At 35.3% G+C, this 20,524-nt stretch overlaps 1 protein-coding gene across 17 annotated transcripts in view; it reads left to right on the top strand.

Moving 5' to 3' along the window:
• Positions 1–20,524, top strand: part of LOC113231130 (potassium/sodium hyperpolarization-activated cyclic nucleotide-gated channel 2) — a 385,438-nt gene that overhangs the window by 265,062 nt on the left and 99,852 nt on the right. For all 17 annotated transcript variants that reach the window (XM_026465313.1, XM_026465306.1, XM_026465303.1 and 14 more), the window contains one exon: positions 15,323–15,599. In XM_026465313.1, the coding sequence (XP_026321098.1) occupies positions 15,323–15,599 (277 nt within the window). The remainder of the gene's footprint in view (positions 1–15,322; positions 15,600–20,524) is intronic.

Below are 20,524 nucleotides of genomic sequence, written 5' to 3'. Positions count from 1 at the left end.
ACCATAAGTTTGTACAATTTTTTAAACGTAAACTACGAGGCGTACGTTATTAGAAATACATTTTCAAAGTACATGTACATATTTAACGCACAAATACCGGTAACTGGCATGCTGTAAAACGAATCATCGAATGGTATATAACTATTCTGTGGTACGTAAAAGAATAAACATTGTATAATATTGTAATAATATTTCACGAACAATGGAGTACTATAAAGTATTACGTACTTTATATAAATAAAGTACGTAACGTTTGGTCGTGTGAAATCTGGCTTAGAGTAGAACCACCCCTTCTCTTCCCGTGGTTGTCGTACAAGGCGACGAAAGGATCAACAACAAGCAATGAGGATGGGCAACAGCGTCCTCGAGACGTGGTCGTTCACTATGGGCCTCATAAGAAGGCTCCAGGTCATTCAAAGGGCAATAGAAAAGGGCTATGCTCGGAGTTTCGTTGCGAGATCGAATTAGTGACGAGGATATTCGCAAGGGAATCAGAGTAACCGACTACAGACAGAGTAGCCCTAAAAATTGCAAAACTAAAAAAATATATAAAATAATAAAAAAAAATTGTGGCATTCTTTGGGGGAGGCTTATGTTCAGCACTGGACGTCTTTTGGTTGAAATGATGATGATGATGATGTAACGTTTAATTATGCCTTTTTTTAATAATAGTGTAATAAAAACCTTCTTAACAAAGAAACAATGCGCACAGTCTTATATACTGAATTTATATTATAAATTCCAATCTCAAAATGGCGTTAAAAGTGACGTCATTTCTATATATGTGCAATAAAACATTGCATAGAGTGACTGAAAAGGTTCTTGATAGTAGACTGCTTGAAGGTAAGGGCTGGATCCCTTTCGCCAGTCAGCATTAGCACGGCGCCCATACTGATCATATTTTAAAGGGGCATCGTCAGCGCGCTTCAGCCTCCAGCTTACAGTAGTACTTTTACTGGTATCTCGTAAGACCGACCAAGCAAAAGTTAATAAATTAATCAAGATTAATTTATTTAGTACAATAAAATAAAATATTTAATGAAATTATATATTATTTATTATTAACGTATAATTTTATATATAGATACAATAAATTTGCAAAATGAACAGGATTACAATGAAGACATCACTTTTAACTTATTTTTTTTATAATTTTAATATCTTGACTTGTTTACCTTTATCAGTTTTTGCACATTCGTGTTGAAACGGTTTTTTTTTATTTTTACATATGTGAGTAATTATGGACTTTATTACATTATCTATTTTTGCTTTTAATATTTTTCTTACAAAAATAATTTTTTTTTTTTTTTTTTTTTTTTTTTTTATAAAATATAGGTGCGCATTTGTCCTCCATCTCACCTGATGGAAAGTGACGATGAGGTCGACGATGGAGCATGCACACCTAAATAATGCCTATTCACTCTCGCCTTGAAAAGGTCCAAGTTATAACGTTCAGGGAACAAGTCTGCAGGCAGGGAATTCCACTCCATAGCCGTTCGCCATATAAATGTGGAAGCGTAACGCTTCGTGCGAATCTTTGGAATATCCACAACATAGGGGTGGAACCCAAGCCTACGCCTAGTCCCCCGGTGATGGAAAGGGGAAGGCGGAATTAAATCATGTAATTCCATCGCACACTCTCCGTGAAGGAATTAACTTATTGAGCTCAATAATTGTTGTAGAAAACATTGAAGATTGTTTTGATGCTAACTGTACTAATCTAAATTTGATAAATATGGTTTTCACGATTGTTACACATTGGAAATGTATGTATCTACTTTTTCCGATTCTAAAATGGTGTAATTTTCTTTTGTAACTGTACTCGTTGTGTAAAACAAATGTACGATATTTTAGATCCGGAATATCGGAATACATCATCACCAAACATACGTAAACGATAAATACGAGAAAATATTTTCACTATTTGAAGATATCATACAAAAATTACCAATTTAAATAGTGTCCAACTGCAAACAATAATTTCAATTATGTTAATTAATTTCTTGTCGACGACGCAATGGATTCTCCAACCTTTCTTGAGACATTTAATTAAAGTTCCTCGATATGAAATTATTAATAACGAACTCTGATGCTTTTAGATTGTCCAGATGTTTAATTAAACCATTTGATTCGTTTCACAGTTATTGTTACGTTATTTTATTTTTTCTTTTTTTTGATCTGGGACTTCTTAGATTTATTTCTTCTATTCTTAACCTTCATGTAATTTTTGTTAAAAGTTAAGAAAATTCTACAAGAATTCCTTCAAAACATGTCCTACGATGATACAGAGACTTTATTAACTGTCCCAAAATAAATGTTGTCTAATTTAAGCGTATAGGTATATGATGTGCATTTCATTGTTTAATATTTTTTTTGTTTATAATTTAATCATATATCCACCTATATAATTAATACTTTTTACCTGAAATGCAGGATTCTCCTACTTCAGGTATATGTGTTATATTTTACGTTGATACGCATAATTAGTCTTTAGTTATTCCTTTGTACAATAAGTTATTCAATAAACAATTTATTATTATTATTTATTTTTCTACAAATTATTGTACTTACTTTGTACTGCGGTACGTTCGGATTGCATAAGATATTTTACGATATCAACTTATAGAAATAGTTAAATATGAAAAGTGAATTGAAAATAAAGTCAAGAAATATTTCATACATTTCTCACAGATGGCACTACGGTCAAAATATTCGTCAAAACCAAAAAACAAAGATCTGTAACAAACGCATAGAAAGATTCGTAAGGTCTTCTAACCGTGTCTTTATATTTTTTCCTTTTTTCTTTTTTTTATAAAATCCCGCACAAGGGAAACCCTGCATCGCGGGTGCCATGGGTACACACATGGACAATCACAAATTACACCCAAACCCACGAGAGAAATAAATGTAGACCATACAAACATTTCTCCCGGCCCAGGAATCAAACCCGAGACATCTACGTGGCAGTCCTGCGTGGCGACCATTCGGCCACGGAGGCATTTAATATCTATATCTGCCTGTGGCATCTTAGCTAAGTTAAATCTTGTGTGTCTGTAATTTCACAAGCACCCATACCCTTTAAAACCGGACCGCAGTAATGCTCACAATACTGCTTAGCGGGTGAAGTAGGCAAGGTGGCAGTACTTCGCTGGACGAACTCTTTCACAAGGAACTTTAGTATGTTGCATACAATATATTGAATGGAAAAGAAAGACTCAAATGCAACTTTGTACCCGACGGTAAAACGGTCCAAATTCCAAAGTTTAATGCCTAGCGACTTTATTCTAAGTCTAGCGAGACGATCACCGTGCAACTTAGAAAAATGTTATAATGTGACAATATTGCTTTCTACTTTTTATTACGCTGAATTATTATAAGTCCAGTTCAATGTAAGTGATACTGATGACCGATTCCCATTTTTTTCTCTATTTATTAGTAACATGTTTGATCGTCTTTAGACAATCAATATGTTAACCACAGAAAAATTCTACAATACATTTTAATCAATGTTAAACCATTAACCAAAAATAATATAGCGCATAAGAGTTTATTCTGTTCCAAATTCATTGACGGTAATCTTAACAATTGTATAGTTGAACTTTTAAAACGGCCAGTAATGTAAATGAAACAAATCGTAGTTATAAATGTAGACGCATGTACGAGTAATTTTCCTATTAGAACAAGCTCAGTTGATTGGCGTTCTCCAGTTACAAGACACCACTTGGATCAATGGAGTGCTATTGGCTTATTGTTTAATCGTTTGTTTTATCAGCTGTAATAGACATGCCCAAGACATGATCTGTTTTGAAACAGATATATTTTTCGGTGCGAAACAAATGGGAATCGCGTTCGTCAATCACGTGTTCATAAATAACTTTTAAAATAACAGAAGAAACTATTTAGGCAAAATGTAACGATATAAAATCCTTTGTTTAAAAAAGTATAGAATCAGAGTAAAACATTTTCCGAAAGTGTTCATATACTAATAATTCTGATAACTACGGATGGTGAACATATGCTCACTGGTATATAATATTTATTTTTCTATTCCTGCACTCTAATCTGTCAATTATAGTTTCATAAACCATATCACAATTTTAATTATATTATTGTCTATGGTACTCATTACTGAACTGAAACATATCATTATAGTACACAGTTTAAAAAAAAGAACGTCGTATTTTTTATTATTTAAAAGAGTCTCTTTAAACGCGTCAATGCGTTCCTGAACAGAATAACGTCTATATTTGTGAAATTATTAAAATTCAAATCATTTTATTGAATAATATCTCAAAATGTTACACAACAGGTACAAAGGCAATAAAAAGTATCAAATATGGCGCTGCTCAAATGCTGTACTGGTTAAAATACAAGTGGTACTTGGCCAATCACGGGCACTTCTATTTTACTTTTATTTTTTTCCTTTTGTAGCGTTTGTTTGGCTTTCGTTTGAGTTTAAATATTGCTTGTGTTTCATTATTTTAATTTACTCGTACAACAAGTATTCTATCGCAATCATTACATAATTAGATCTTAAAACCTCATAGGTACATCATTATTATATAGACCAAAAGATACGGTATTCGAATTTAAAAACCCTCATTATGCCACGATTGCATAAAATACTATTTATTGAATATCATGATGTTTTTACTACCATGATATTTATTACTTTTTATTTTGGTGAAAATACTCCATTCGTTTGTTATTATTATTGATAGAAATATCGAACAAATATAAGGAAAAATTCGTTCGATCCGCCTGGACCCGAACCAGCATGCCTAACCAGAGCTATCGCTCTTACAAACTTAGTTACAACTCGAATTAGCAGACCTTACAAATTTCTCTAAATGCCTGTAGCAGATTTTTGTATTTAACCGGGTTTTTTTTGCGCCACCTGTGAGAAAGTTATATTTTTATGTTTATATAATTAACTTCTTAAAGTGCCTCTCCACTGCTAGAGGTTAGCCAATATGGCAAATTTGTCCCTGTCCAAAACCAAACGAATCATGACACGCCTATCCATGACAGTTGCTTTAAATCTCAAAGATCTGTGGGGCAGTGCTACTGCGCCCGTCACCCTGTGACATAAGTTGACAAGTCCCATGTGCTTGTATTTTCACCAGCACCCTATCTTTCAAAACCGGAATGCAATAATGTGAGTATTATTACTGCAGAATTAGGTAATGTGGCAATATTTCCGAATTCTTTCTCAACGAGCTGTGCTGTTACTAATATATCTTGTTCAATAGTGTACCGCAGTGAGTACCAAAGAAAAATTTTTCGACCTTACCGAGTACGAAATAATTCTCAACTAAATCAACAGATGTAAACATAGTAATTTGAGTACTACATACGACACAACATCATTCGCGATATATAAATGAAATTTAATTTCGCTACGTTATCGTCTCGAGTTCTAAGAATTGTTTTCGTAGTTGTTCGCCGCTCAGCTGTGTGACACGTTCACAGTGTCTTACTACTACAAGCAACATTAAACATAATATTGTATACTATACTACATATACATATGACAAGGTTAGTTCTATAAAAGTCTGATGCATTCTACATTTAGGTATTCTAGAGCACAAGGAGTGCGGGAAGGAGGATATCAATTGATGCAATACTTCATGCAATAACAATTGACGACCTCGGTAACCCAGCGGTTAACACTATAGCTGCTAGATGGGGAAGTCTGGGTTCGATTCCCGTAAGGACCAATTTGGGAAACGAACTTTCCTAAATTGGTCGTGGTTTGTGTGTTCTGAAGTTAATTTCGATTCTCTGGTACTCAATAATACAGGAAATTCCCTAGTTGTAGACCGGGTAATTTGTGTGGTAGTGTGGCACTATTAATTCATATTAATCAATTATTAATTAGTATTTATTAATACCTACATAATTATACTTCGACTTGTACTTGTGATATTGAAAACTAAAACACGGATATTGTCAAGGAGAAGACAAGCAAAGATAGTTAGTCATGTTATTAAAATTTAATTTCATAGGTATTTGCAAGCAATAATTTACTTTACTTTTCATAACGTTACATTAATAACGGAAATAAAAATAAACTAACTGTTCTTGACAGTCGTCTTCACAAAGTCATAAATTCGTTTGAGGTGCAATGTATACGCGTCTTTAATAAGATTCCGGGTGATATACAAAATTTGCCATTTACGAGGTTTGGAACTTTTTTTTTACAATATCAAGTAACGGGACGAACAAATCGTGCGCCTGATTGTAAACTACTCGCCTGTCCATAACAGTTGCAGTGCCACTCAGAGATTTAGATCGCAAAGATCTGAGGGGCACTGCCACTGCGCCCATCACCCTGTGACAAGTCTCATGTGCCTGTAATTTCACCAGCATTCTTACCTTTCAAAACCGGAACACAGTAATGCTGACATTACTGCTTGGCGGCAGAAATAGGTAAGGTAGCAGTAGTTCCCTGGGTGAAGTCTTTCACAAGAAGCTGTGGCTGCGACTGAAAACTATAATGAAACAAAAACTTTATTCTAAATGTTATTATACAGCTTCTACGTACTTGGACGACAAAATTCCGTGATGACCCGTTTAGCTCATGCAGGTATTCTCGATCTAAGATGTTTGAAATGAACATTGTAAATAATAAATGTATCCAAATTTATATTTACAAAGTGCAACCCCTGGAGCTTTTTGGTCATTCTTCTCAAGGAAATCTGCCTTACAAATGAGCAGTAGAGTATAAGCAGTATGACGATTTCAAGTGTAATTAGCTTACCTATGAAATAAAACTGATTTGAGATTGACTTTGAAAAAGTATAATATCATAATAAAATCAGTCCAGCCGTTTGGGAATTATGTTATGAGTGTTGAAACCTATATATATAACTCACCTTTTTTTGTGTTGGTAGTTAAAAAATATAATAGTCTATCATTGACGCAAAAAAACGTAGTACGTGACATCACGTATGTATCTAGTCCTAATTTTACAAACAATCAAGGCTACTGGCATAGTGTATCATGTTGTAATGCCACTTCCGAGACCTAAACTCTACAGGAAGACCGAGAATCGTAAACTCCAATAAGGAAATAGTACATAACAATAAATTATATCATAGGAACTGCATGTAAAAGAGATATAAGAAACTGACAAAGAACCTGTCTATTACAGTTTCAAGAAAGAGGCTAGATTCGAAGGTTTTTTCCCCAAGGTAAATGGCCAGGACGACGGATTATGTCATATAATACATGAAAAAAAGTCGCAAAAAAATACTTGGTTTGATATTTAATTGGACATATGGCTGTATTAAATACCCACATCGATACATTTAGCAGAACAAAAAAGTAATACAAGTAGCAGTAATAAATAAAGAAGAATGAGACATATGTAGTCATTAAAAAGTCTTACGTCTTAAGTCTTGTGACAAAGCAAAAAAAGGTGAAAATTTAAAAATTGTAACAGATTATTGACCAAAAGAAAAGTTTAATAAAAATACATTTTTCATCAAAATTTAGAAGAATGCAAAATCAACCAAACCTCTCAACAAACCTATATCAATAGAATACTAAAACAAATTAATAAAAAAAACTTACAGTCGATTAATTTTTTATTTTCATATTAGACCTAAAATGAAAAGTAAAACTTTTTTGTACAATAAAACCGACCTCCGAAGCGTGCTTATGCGCTTTCGCTTTGTTCTTTGCCACGGTCTCCTAAACAATAACTGAAACCCTAATGGGATTCCTCTTCAAAACGGATCATATGAGCCCACACACAAGTTACACTATTGAGCAGTTCCTCTCATCAGTCTGCAACTTCCACCATCAGATCAACTCTACGTCACCATAATATTTTATTTTCATTAGAAATACATCTATCTATGTGCCAAGTTTTACCTCGCCTCACCTCGGAGATGACGACACCATGAAAACCGGTGTACAAGCCACGCGACCACGGAGGCCGTCTATGTGTTTGATGTTTGTATTAATAGTTATTTAAAACAGCCGAATTAAGATCCTTTTCCTTTTATACAGTCGGTTAAAGAACAGTTCATTATTTCAGGGATTTTACTAGTGTTCCGCTAGTTGTGCCGATGTGTGTATATATTTGTGGTTTGTAATCATTCAAAAAAAAGTACATGAAGTTATTTAGTTGTCAATAATAAAGCATAAAAAAGCGATCTATAACAAAACCAGGGGATGACCTCCAAACTAAGAATTCGCAATTTGCCAACACACTAGATAAGTACTGTACGGTTAACATGGAAATTTAAAAAAATATGATCTACATAACGAAACGTTTAACTACTACATGTGACTGCTTTTAAAAGTATATTGCGTAATATTGCACTAGAGGCGTCCAATTGCACTCTTAATTTTTACATCACACCATGCGTTCAGGAAAATTATCCATAATCGTTATGCTAGTCGAGCGGGTTGTTAACCGAAAATTACGTGGGCCTTATTATTTTAAATCTTCTCAGTTGTGTGCCGACAGTGTCAATGGCAGGATATTGTACGTTTGTGTTGGAGATTATCAGTGGCTAGCCATCGAGCTACTATTCAACTGTCATTGAATATTTTTCTATGGCACTTCGATGATTTAGTGCATTAATATTATAAATATTTAATTTGAAAACTACATTGCTAGTAAAACGAGATAAATATTATTTTTTTACTTGTACTTTTAAATAAGGTAACCAAGGTATTTGATATTGTGTGTTCAAGTTTTTTTCATCTTCGTTTCATCTTTCGGAAAACGAAAGAAACTCCACTCTTTATCCCATTTAGATGACGATAAACAGCCGTAGACAGCACAATTCACGACCATTATAAATAGTAACGTACAATGATGTTATATATTAACGTACAAGTTTCGTAATAAATAAATGAAAACTATATTCAAATATCAAATCGCGCGCACACACATACACACATACACACACACAATAACACATCCATACACACGCACACATATACGCATTCACACACTAACGCACACACACTTACCTCCATTTCGTGTCATACTTTTTTCGTCTTTTATTTCATTTGTATTTTATTTCACTTCGTCGTAGTAACATCATCATAAGTAAGTAACATCATTATTATCCGGATGGGCGAGAGCCTGGAGATCCGTCCGCAGGTTAATTCCTAGTATACACTCCAGTCTCTTACAAAGGTATTTCAATAATGTAGGCACTTCATGTAAATCATTTTAGTACTTTATAACCTTTGTAAAGAAATAATAAAGATTATTATTATTATATATGAATCTGATTCAAAGATTTGTCTCTTGAATTTTCGACAAAAACGCCACACAGAAAAGTGAACACGAAGAAGAATCTTTGGGAACACGGTTTGGTCTGTGATTTCTTTTAGATTGACATTTGATACATTTGGATACGTCTCTGATACAAGGCATTTTGTTGTTCCAATTAATTTTATAATTATCATTCCAATTAATTCAGTAGCAGTAGAGCTCCTTATGAGAGAGTTCGTCTGGGGCAGTACTGCCACCTTACCTATTTCTGCCACCAAGCAGTAATGTCAGTATTACTGTATTCCGGTTTTCAAGGGTAAGGGTGCTGGTGAAATTATAGGCACATGGGGCTTGTCAACTTATGTCTCAGCGCGGGGTATTTGTGTCATTTAAAATAGCTATAGTATTCTTACTACATCGAATTTATATATGAATTCTCTATACAAAAGAGTTAATTTTAACTGGTGAATGTGGTAGCTTGCATACAATAACCATGTTATTCAGAGCTAATGCCTAACAGGAAACGTTTTATACAAACGCTATGCGCAAAGGCAAGAGAGCAATAACATTCGCCTTGATCGAACGTGTTATGGGAACCGAGAATTTATTTTTTTGTGATTTGATACAAATATTAATTATGCTTATGAAAAGAAATATTTACTTCTAAATAAAAATTCTGTGTAAATAATTGTTTATTATGTCAACACAGGTAACAAATGTTACATAATCATGATTTTATTGAATTAATATATATACACTAAGGGCGCATTTTTTCAACGCTGGCTGGCTGCCGCGGGGAGACTACGTTGCCGCCGCGCAGCGACCGCGTGAATCTAAGGCTCAACTCACACTAGCGCAGAGTCGAAGCGTCGCGACGCGTCAAATTTTTTTTTGCGTATAGTATATTCATCTCCATTTTCCCATTATTAAGGTACAAATTTGTGTTATGCAAATATGGAAACTGGCGTCGACGCGCGTCGACGCTTGGATGCAATCGAGCGGCTTCGCCACTTGAGCGCAATGAGGCGTTAGACGCCGACTACATTGTGAACCGGGCGCACTAATGCGAGTGTCGTCAAACGCTGTAGTTGAAAAACAGGACGCGACGCGACGCTTCGACTCTGCGCCAGTGTGAGTTGAGCCAAACTGTCATGGCAAAATACGTTCTATTTATTTAGCTTTTACGTTTTAACTTAAATTAGGGTTGAATTTGGTCTACGCGGCGGCCGCCCGGCAACCGTGCGGTTTTATTATTCAGAGAAATTTAAATATTCTTGCCTAGTAAATAGAATTCAGTTTCGCCATTCGTATACATGAAAGCGTGGTAAGTGGGCAGTCGCGCTAAAACTTTCGCGTCGTGTAACTGGGCGCTAAGAATATTAGTTGTTTAAGTTTTTATTTAGTGATATTAGGGGTTAAAGTATGAAATTGCCGTTTTATTGCAATAGGTTCTTTGAATTTTCATAGAATCTTCATGGTTTGAGGTTTTCGAATGAAACTTTTTTCAAATGGTTTCTGTGAATTTTTTTTTTTAAATTTGAAACATTTGAATATCGACTTTCAATTGTTTTTGTTATTCAATTTAGACAAGAAAGATGGATACTGTGAAAATTCGAGTGATTTTTGAATACGAGTTCCGACGCGGAACTAACGCGGCAGAAACAGCCCGCAATATCAATGCTGCGTTTGGAGAGGGGTCTTCTAATGAACGCATCGTGCGATTTTGGTTTAAACGCTTTCGTGATGGAAATTTCGACTTAAAGAACGAGCCACGAGGAAGACCGCCCACACAGGTGAATAACGATGAATTAAGAGAGATAGTGGAAGCCGATCCTAGTCAAACTACCCAGGAATTAGCGGCATGGTTTAACGTTACCTTACCCACAATATTGACTCACTTGCGTCAAATCAATAAAATAAAAAAATACGAAAAATGGGTGCCTCATGATTTGACTGATCTGCAGAAAGAAACGCGTGTTGAAACTTGTGTTGCCTTGTTGAACCGGTACAGAAATGAAGGAATATTGGATCGAATTGTAACATGTGATGAAAAGTGGATTCTTTATGATAACCGGAAAAGAAAAATGCAATGGCTGACCCCAGGTCAAATGCCACAACAGTGTCCTAAAGCAAAACTTACCAATAAAAAGGTAATGGTAACTGTTTGGTGGTCTCAGCATGGTATTATTCACTATAGTTTTCTCCGATCTGGTCAAGCAATAACGGCAGATGTCTATTGTGCCGAACTCCGAACCATGTTGACAAAACTAGCAGTAAAACAGCCCCGACTCATGAATCGATCTTCACCATTATTGCTCCACGACAACGCGAGACCTCACACAGCACGAGAAACCATTTTGACCCTTCAGGAACTGCAGTTAGAAACCATTCGTCATCCTCCGTATTCACCAGACCTTACTTCAACGGACTACCATTTTTTTCGTGATTTGGACAATTATCTACGTGACAAGAAGTTTTCTTCCCAGGAGGCAGTACAAAATGCTTTCACACAGTTTGTGCAGTATAGATCGTCGGAGTTCTATCGCAAAGGCATTAATAACCTTCCCATTAGATGGCAGCAATGTATAGATAATAATGGCAACTATTTTGATTAAATAAATTTGTTAAAAATTTAAAAAATAAACAATTTAGATTTTCAGTACAAATCGGCAATTTCATACTTTAACCCCTATTACTTTCGTGATATTTCTGTTTATAAACAAATACAGCTTTGTATATAGATAAACAATTATTAGCAAACATGCAGGATAGTACCGTGGTAGCCTAATGGTTTGTCCTACCGCCTCTCAAGCAGAGGCCGTGAGTTCGAATCCGGGCTCGAACCTCTCAGTTTCTCAGAACTTGTATGCGAAATTTAATTGGAAATTTACCATGAGCTTTTCGGTGAAGGAAAACATCGCAAGGAAACCTGTACGTCGAGGAAGATTTACTACTCTCGGAAAGCGTGTGAAGTCCCCAACCCGCATTGGGCCAGTGTAGCGGACTATGGCCTAAACCCCCGCCTGAGAAGAGACCCGTGCCCAGCAGCGGAACGCATAAATGGGTTGATGATGATGATACGGCATATTTTAGGTGTACTTAGATAAAAATCGATAAAGAATTACAAAGATCGAACACTTAGTAAAAATCCCTCGATCCGGCCGGATTCGAACCGACGACGTCGTCTCGTAAACCGTGCCAGACACTGTGCCAATTAAGCCACGGAACGAATCACCGGGCCTCACGAATTTTTCTGTGCCGTTTTTTCTAAGCGTTTTTTTTTCGATCTTTATATTAATAATTATAACAAAGTAGTGAAGTAATTTCACAAATAATAATTGAATATCAATTCAATACAAATTTAATGAAGTAATGGATTTTTGTAAAAATTTTAATAAAAACCTGTACCTAAGCTGTGTGATTTTTAACATTTTAATACGTAAACTTGTGGTATTTGTAATTTAACCTAGCACCATTTTTAAGTTTTCAAATTGAATGCACGTCATAAATCTGCAAAAGCCAATTGTTGCCAGAAAGCCCGATCAAGAAAATCGAGAACCATATCGATTAAACTCACAAGAACGACACAATCGAACGCGAACGTCGATTGTATGCATTCCTATTAAGTTTTTGTTTTATTTAATTTTCTCGATTACGAATGTTATTGCAAGCGGTCGTTTGGTAAACTCTGGGATGTTTGTTATTTGAGCGGATGTATTGTTTTATTGAAAAACAATTCGGAAACAATAATTATATCGAATTTTATTCTGGTGGTAAGCGGCAGGCCTGTCCATAGCAGCTGCAGTGCCACTCAGGGCTTTAAATCGCAAAGATATGTGGAGCACTGCCACTGCGCCCGTTACCCTGTGACATAAGTTACCAAGTCACATGTGCCTGTAATTTCACCAGCACCCATACCCTTTAAAACCGGAAGGCAGTAAAGTGAGCATTACTGCTTAACGACAGAAATAGGTAAGGTGCTGCTAAACGTGGACGGCAAAACATTGACAAATACAAAATAACAACGTTGTACACAAAAAGTACGTACATTGACAATTAAAGCTAGAGACGTTTACACAAGGTAGACAAAGACTATTTAGAGGTAAATCCTTTACACTGACTAATTAATTTACTCAACAATTTTTCACTGCCAATACAACAACCGTAATGTGCCAATAATGAAGTCATAAACTAGGAAATTCTCAGTACCAGAGCACCGGAATTCACCTCGGCGCACTACCTAAAACAGATCAGTACCAATTTGTTAAAAGTTAATTTCCAATTTGGTCCTACTGGTTATCGCTCCAGTGACGTCCACATCCAGCGTAAACTGTTGAGCCACTGATGGCATCAAACGTCATAACTAGAAGTAACACAAATTTCGAATCAAATCGACACTGGAAAATGTTTAACATACACTTGAAAAATATTATAAAAAAGCGATGTAAAGAATTTTTTATTAAGATAAAAAAAATCTTATTTCTAATTTTATTTGTTATAAGAAAAACTAGAAACTTTGAGTTTTTCCATGTAACAAATAAAATTAGAGTTATGATTTTTTTTTAATTTTTTTTTAGTCGTTTTATCTTTCCAGTGTCGAAGTACAATGCCACTGCAACGTCAGTACCATAGTATAATATGACAGATATGGTAACTCCATACAAACGTAGAAAACACTGATAGGCCCAACGCGCCTTTCATTATTATGCATGCACACATGCAAGTCCTGCTGTTATTTGGTGTGGCAATGATATTATACTTATCTGTGCGGTGTTACCATACTTATTTTATTTTACTATACCAGTACTACAAGACGCCACTTGCGCCAGAAGCGACATAGAAACGCGAGACTAGTACTATATTTTATAAGTACAGATAATATCATGTGAAATGCAGTGCAAATTTCTAACTAAACCAACTGTTTTAGAAACAGTGAGATCACATTGGAATAGAAATTATTTGTCCCATTAATAATGCTAAACACTTAACTCAATTACCGGTTGCTTTCCTACCGGGAATAGATTATGGTAAGAATATAATTCAGATACACTGTATATTTATCGTACCTATAAATTAGAACCGTCTTAGGAATAACAAATTTTCTTCTTAATGCCAGAAGCTTTGAAGTTTACTGATGACTGTAATATTAATCACTTTACCCTAACTTACAAGTTAACATAACTACTCGCTCCGCGTTAAACTTAGAGTAATTTTAACTGACTTCGTCCTTAATTGGTTGTATCCATCAGAATTGAAAATTAGATCTCAGTTACTTGAAATTCAACCACTTGCTCAAACTACGTAATATTAAAGACCGAAGAAGATAACAAGAAGACAATTATATGCTCACACTGAATAACATAATATCTATCATTCTTTGGTTATACAAGTAAACTAACATTAATGAAGTGATACAATATGTCATTCAGTTTTTTTAAATATTGAACAAATTGCTATGCAATCTGAAACGAAACCTACAATTTAACATTATTTTATAAATTAATTAAGAAATTGGTACAAAAAGAAAAACTTAACTCTAGGCTGCTAACAGCGTAATAAAAAGCAGCTTTTGTGCGACCGTACATTCACCATCTAACAAAAAATAAATACCATTTAACTAATGTAACTAATTTATCGTGCTATTATAATTAAATTTGACTACTTATAATACTTACTTACTCCGTTAGCTCAGCTACCCGAAGTGGGTCTTGACCCTAAGATATGACACCTACTAGTTGGCGCCAGCGCGCTCTATCTTGTGCGATCTAGTTCTGTCTTTCTCCAATTCGTCCCTCCATAGGTATTTGAACTGACCAACCGGTCGTCGACGACTAGGACGTCTCATGTAGGCCCTTTTCAACGCCCTATGAACTGGCATCTTTTGTCGAGATGTTCGAGCCAACGGAGTCTTGCCGGTTTGATTTCTTTTCCATGACATTGGGGTCAGACACGATTTATAATACTATAAAATAAAAATAGAAAACGTGAATAAGCATCAAACCCATCTGCTGCTTGATGATTTATACGCGCGTTAAAAAATTAGGAACAATTTATGAATGTATAATTTCTTTGTTACAGGCGACGCCGACATGTCGCTGAAGCAGGGCAGCGGCACGGGCAAAGTCCATTTTGGCGGGCTGGACGATGTTTCCTTGTACGGCACGCCGGTGGAACCCGCCCCTCCCGCGCCTGACGCCAAGCAAGGGTTCCTTCGCAACCAGCTGCAAGCCCTCTTTCAACCAACAGACAACAAGCTCGCCATGAAACTCTTCGGGTCGAAAAAGGCGTTGATGAAGGAACGGATCCGGCAGAAAGCTGCGGGGCATTGGGTTATACATCCATGCAGTAGTTTCAGGTGAGATCTCTTTTTTAAACTATTCAACATTTATATGGCTAGAGTTTGCCATTAATATAAATGGCGCGTCCCAGCGGTCATAATAATATGAATATGAAGCGATTAGTTCAGCGTCGTAAGAAAATCATTACCATAGACATATCCCAAATTTTCATTTAGGAAATCATCACATTTATTGACCCAGAAGGTTTGAGTCAATCTGAAAACACTTTCAGAAGAATGTCCGAAGGAAGAAAGACAATGCAAGGTTTAAATCTGCTCCGACGCGACAACGAAACGCACAATGACACCCTCGCTCTTATTACATGGATAACAAAGTTTTTTTTTGACCGTCTCAAAACAATTCCACGTTAATAAGTGTGGTGATTTCATTAATCCTGTATGTCCAGAGCGTACGTATCCTCGTATCAAATACCTTAGTATAATAAGACAAATAGGGCAACGCCATACAAATATACAGCATGGCTTGTATGAGTGCACACTCACACACGCACCCTATCTCGCGGTGCACTCACGTTGCACAGGGTGGGTTGTCGAACGTGCCATTCATTATAGACTTGAAGCCTTCGCTCGGTGATTAAAAAGTGACATTAAAAAGTAGACGTTTTTATTGTTATGTTTATGCTGATTTGAACATGAGTGACTCAATAAATTCTGGATTGTTCTGCATTTTATTTCTATTTTACAATCATACTCCCATAATCGAGATATCGCCAGTTACCTTATCTATTTCAGCCGCCAAGCAGTAATGTTAGCATTACTGCGTTCCGGTTTTGAAGGGTAAGAGTGCTGGTGAAATTACTTGTAAACTTATGTCTCAGGGTGATGAGCGCAGTGGTAGTGCCCCTCAGATCTTTGCGATTAAAGCTCTGAGTTGCACTGCAACTGTTATGGACAGGCGTATAGCTTACCATAAGGCGCACGGCTTGTTCGTCCCGTCACTTGATATTATTAAAAAAATTTGCGATACTGGTAAGTAGCAATAAGTAAGAACTGCATTTAAAAAAGGTTATTTCAATATAGCACGAGAATACTTACTGTGAAAAACACATACATTTAAAAAAAATTATGTTTACAACCTGTACACAACCTAACACACACAGACACAACTAAAATAATAATGTGACAACCCTACGCCTACGCCCCGAGAGAAGTGTAGGTATTAATGCGCCGAAAGGCGGGAGTTGCTCTACTTGTTTTTGCCTTATTATTATTATTTAAATACTTTCAAATATAACGCTTTTGGCCCTTGACGCTGAAGGAAGGGGCCCATTTAACCATGTAATCGCCACGTAATACGACTGTAATGACTGCCAATCGGAGTCCCTCATTTTAAATAATTTATAACCCTAAGAGTGTACGCTACTGTCGTAATTAGTTACTTTAATTTATTGCACAACTTGCCTGAGTTGAAAATAAACAAAACTGTAATAAATAACTTAATTAGTTACCCATTTAATGGAACAATGGATGCAGCCAATATGTTTGCGTAAATATATAAAAGTTGTGTGTATAAATACTGAAATAATGAAGTGTTAATTCTCAAATCTTTCGTAGTACTTTAGAAATTAATTTAAAGCGTTTTTTTGTACGGTAGGCATTTCTAACTACTACAAACTGCTATTTCATAGAGTTTCGTTACCCATGACACATGGTCATAAATCTTGAGTAATATTTAATGATGCAAAAATGTCAACTTCGTACGTTACACGCATGTTTGGGACATGCACTGTACCCTTGAGAAATATAGTCGAGGATATACATATACATCGGAAATGAAAACTATTTAATTTTTTTATTGCGTATATTTCTCTTTTTCAAACAAACCAACGGCTGATTAAGACGATATTAATCATTAACCCGTTATGTCTAACATTAATGCAAACTGCACCTACAGTTACAACAAAATATTACAATAGGGTACTTAAATTGTACGCAAGTTAGATCATCTGAAACAAAAATTTTCATTTTATAGAAACCTAAAAACAAGATAAGTATGTTACTTTTTTAAATGTTTAATATTTTCTTAACATTTTCTACAAACTAAATATTAAATTTACAAGAAAAATTATTTTTAATAAACAAATGAAGTCTACTTTAATGTACATTGAAAATTCACACAAATATGAAACGACTAGTATTTTTATGGCAAACAATAATAATAAACATGAAATATGTAAACGTATTTCAAAACAATAATAAATAACTCTTGTTATAAAGAATTAAACCTACTCGTCGAATTAAGATTAATCAGTCAAGTATTATATCATCCAGGTGATGACAGCGGAATAAACCAAAGTAGTAAAAAATACTCAGTATTGTAAATTATTATGAATAGTGGTAGAGTTAAACGCCCCACGAACTTAACTCAGTCCAGAAATTTTACCACATAATGTCACCAATGACCAAAAAGGACTTTCTAAATCCTCAATTCCACATTTACAATAGTTACGATATTTACAGGGTGATCATATTTATGATCAAAAACCATACATGAACTTCACAGCAGTAAATACTTTTTTTTATGAACGGACGAACATGTGCCTGGTGGTAGGCGACACGCCTGTCCGTAACAATTGCAGTGCCACTCAGAGCTTTAAATCACAAAGATCTGAAAAGCACTACCACTACGCCCGTCACCCTGAGACATAAGTTGATAAGTCCCATGTAATTTCACCAGCACCCTTCAAAACCCGAAACAAAGTAATGCTCACATTAGTGCTTGGCGGCAGAAATAGGTAAGGTAGCAGTATTTCCCTGGACGAACTAATACTACCACTGCTACTAATAATAATAAATATGGCAGTAGCAGTAAAGCTCCCCGTGAAAGAGTTCTTCGGAGCAAGTACTGCCACCTTACCTATTTCTGCCGCCATGTAGTAATGTTAGCATTACTGTGTTTCGGTTTTGAAGGGTTGGTGAAATTACAGGCACATGGGACTTGTCAACTATGTCTCAGTGACGGGTGCAGGGGCAGAACTCCTCAAATCTTTGCGATTTAAAGCTCTGAGTGACGTGGCACTGCAACTGTCATGGACAGGCGTGTAGCTTACTACAGGCGCATGAATTGTTCGTCCCGTCACTTAACATTATAAAAACAGTCAGTGTAAATACATTTTTGTGTTTTAAGAACGCGTACATTTCCACGCTATTTTTGCTTCACACGACAAAAATATATATGTCGGTCACAGAGTAGTAAATTATAAATTTTAGTGACACGCTACTGTTCGAGAAGGTCAGAATTCTTAGTTTAATGTACACTGTATACATAGCCTCTGTCATGCTAGCTCTTATTTAGAAAATCATTAATGCGCACTCTAGATTGAATTATTTAATAATGTGTCAAAGTACAGTCACATACACAAGATACCTAACCCCCTAGCCGACTTTGTCGACCTTTTGGTTCTGAGCACAAAAATGTGGAGAAAATTGTTAAACAAACTTAATCTTTAACATGTGAGCCGTAAAATTTATTTTGGTATGGCTCCCTAGTCGTCTCATTACAAATGACATTGTAAGAAAGTTTTTAAGCCAATGTGATGTTTAACGTATAGTTCTTACTTAAATACAGAATATCAATTTCAACAGATATAGTAAGGAAGCGTTGCCTAGCAGTATAAGAATTGCTTTGCTAGTTGACGCAAGCATGATTCGAATCACATTAAAAATAATAACATTGTATTTTTTTGTTTTTAACCTCTGGATAGGTGTAAGGAATGTCCAAAAATGTTATATTCTCAAAATAAACCACCTCCCACAAACATTAGGTCAATGAAATAAAAGTAACCTTCTTGAGTAATTTAACAAATATTTTACTATTTTATTCTTCTAAATTATAATTAGTAAACATATTTAAAATACTTACAGCCTGTATCAGTAACTACTGTATTTTTTTAAACTCACTACACAATTTTCACAATTTTATCGATATTGACAAAACGTTCGAAAACTAATTTTATTGCTTAAAGTAGATAGCTACTGTCGATACATTTTTCATGAAGAGTAAACAAACCGGTTTGGTTAAAATTCTTAAACAATCACTCAATTAATGGAATACCTTACGCATTCATATTTGAAGATTTCAACATGATATCTCACTAGTTGTTTCAATATTATTCATTTGAATAACATGTTAAAATCTCATTTGAAACATGTTATATAGGTAATCTTTTATGCAAATGAATTGAAACGAACTATAGTTTTATAGGCTGCATTTTTACAAAATTATACGGTAGTGCAGTGAATAGACATGTTAAAAAAATAACGATAACATCACTCACACTTTACATTATTTTTGCTTAGCGATGACTTATAATAACTATAATATCTATTATTAAAAACTACACAATTACTACTTCAATACCGCAAAGGAAAGCCTTCAGAATCGATCACTTACTGTAAACGGTCTTTCATGCCTGTGACCATAGACCAGCATAAATCTCCACCACGCATTGACTCCCACATGGACACCACAAGGTCTTTCTTCCTGGTCCTTATTTCATAAATTTGAGCAATTGATTTTGTAGTGGCAAAGGGATCTTCAATATGGCGATTGACAATATCTAGGTGACGACTAGATGCAGAAGTAAACATTACCGGTGCTGGCCCCGGCTGATTAATATTTCCAGTCGCTCTGTGGCGATTGATCCACAGCTTGACAGTGTTTCTCTGTGAACAAGCAACTTACGTTTAAATAGACCCTCATAATCGTAGTTTCGAATTTCAGCTAATGCTATATTTATATATATTTTTAATTTTAATGATTCGTTAAACATGTTTTATAATACCCGTGGTATAATGAAGGATGGGATGGTCCTTTTTGCAAACTGAAGCCAGCTGCAGCACTGTAAAAATATAATGAGTCTACTTACCTCTATATGAAGTCGCCTTGCAATTTCTTTGATTGGCACATCTTATTCATACGG

Source organism: Hyposmocoma kahamanoa, unplaced genomic scaffold (assembly GCF_003589595.1).
Source record: "Hyposmocoma kahamanoa isolate Upper Pololo Valley unplaced genomic scaffold, ASM358959v1 64, whole genome shotgun sequence".
Lineage (NCBI taxonomy): Eukaryota > Metazoa > Arthropoda > Insecta > Lepidoptera > Cosmopterigidae > Hyposmocoma > Hyposmocoma kahamanoa.
Note: the sequence above shows the minus strand (reverse complement) of the source record. Positions and strands in the feature narration are given on the sequence as shown.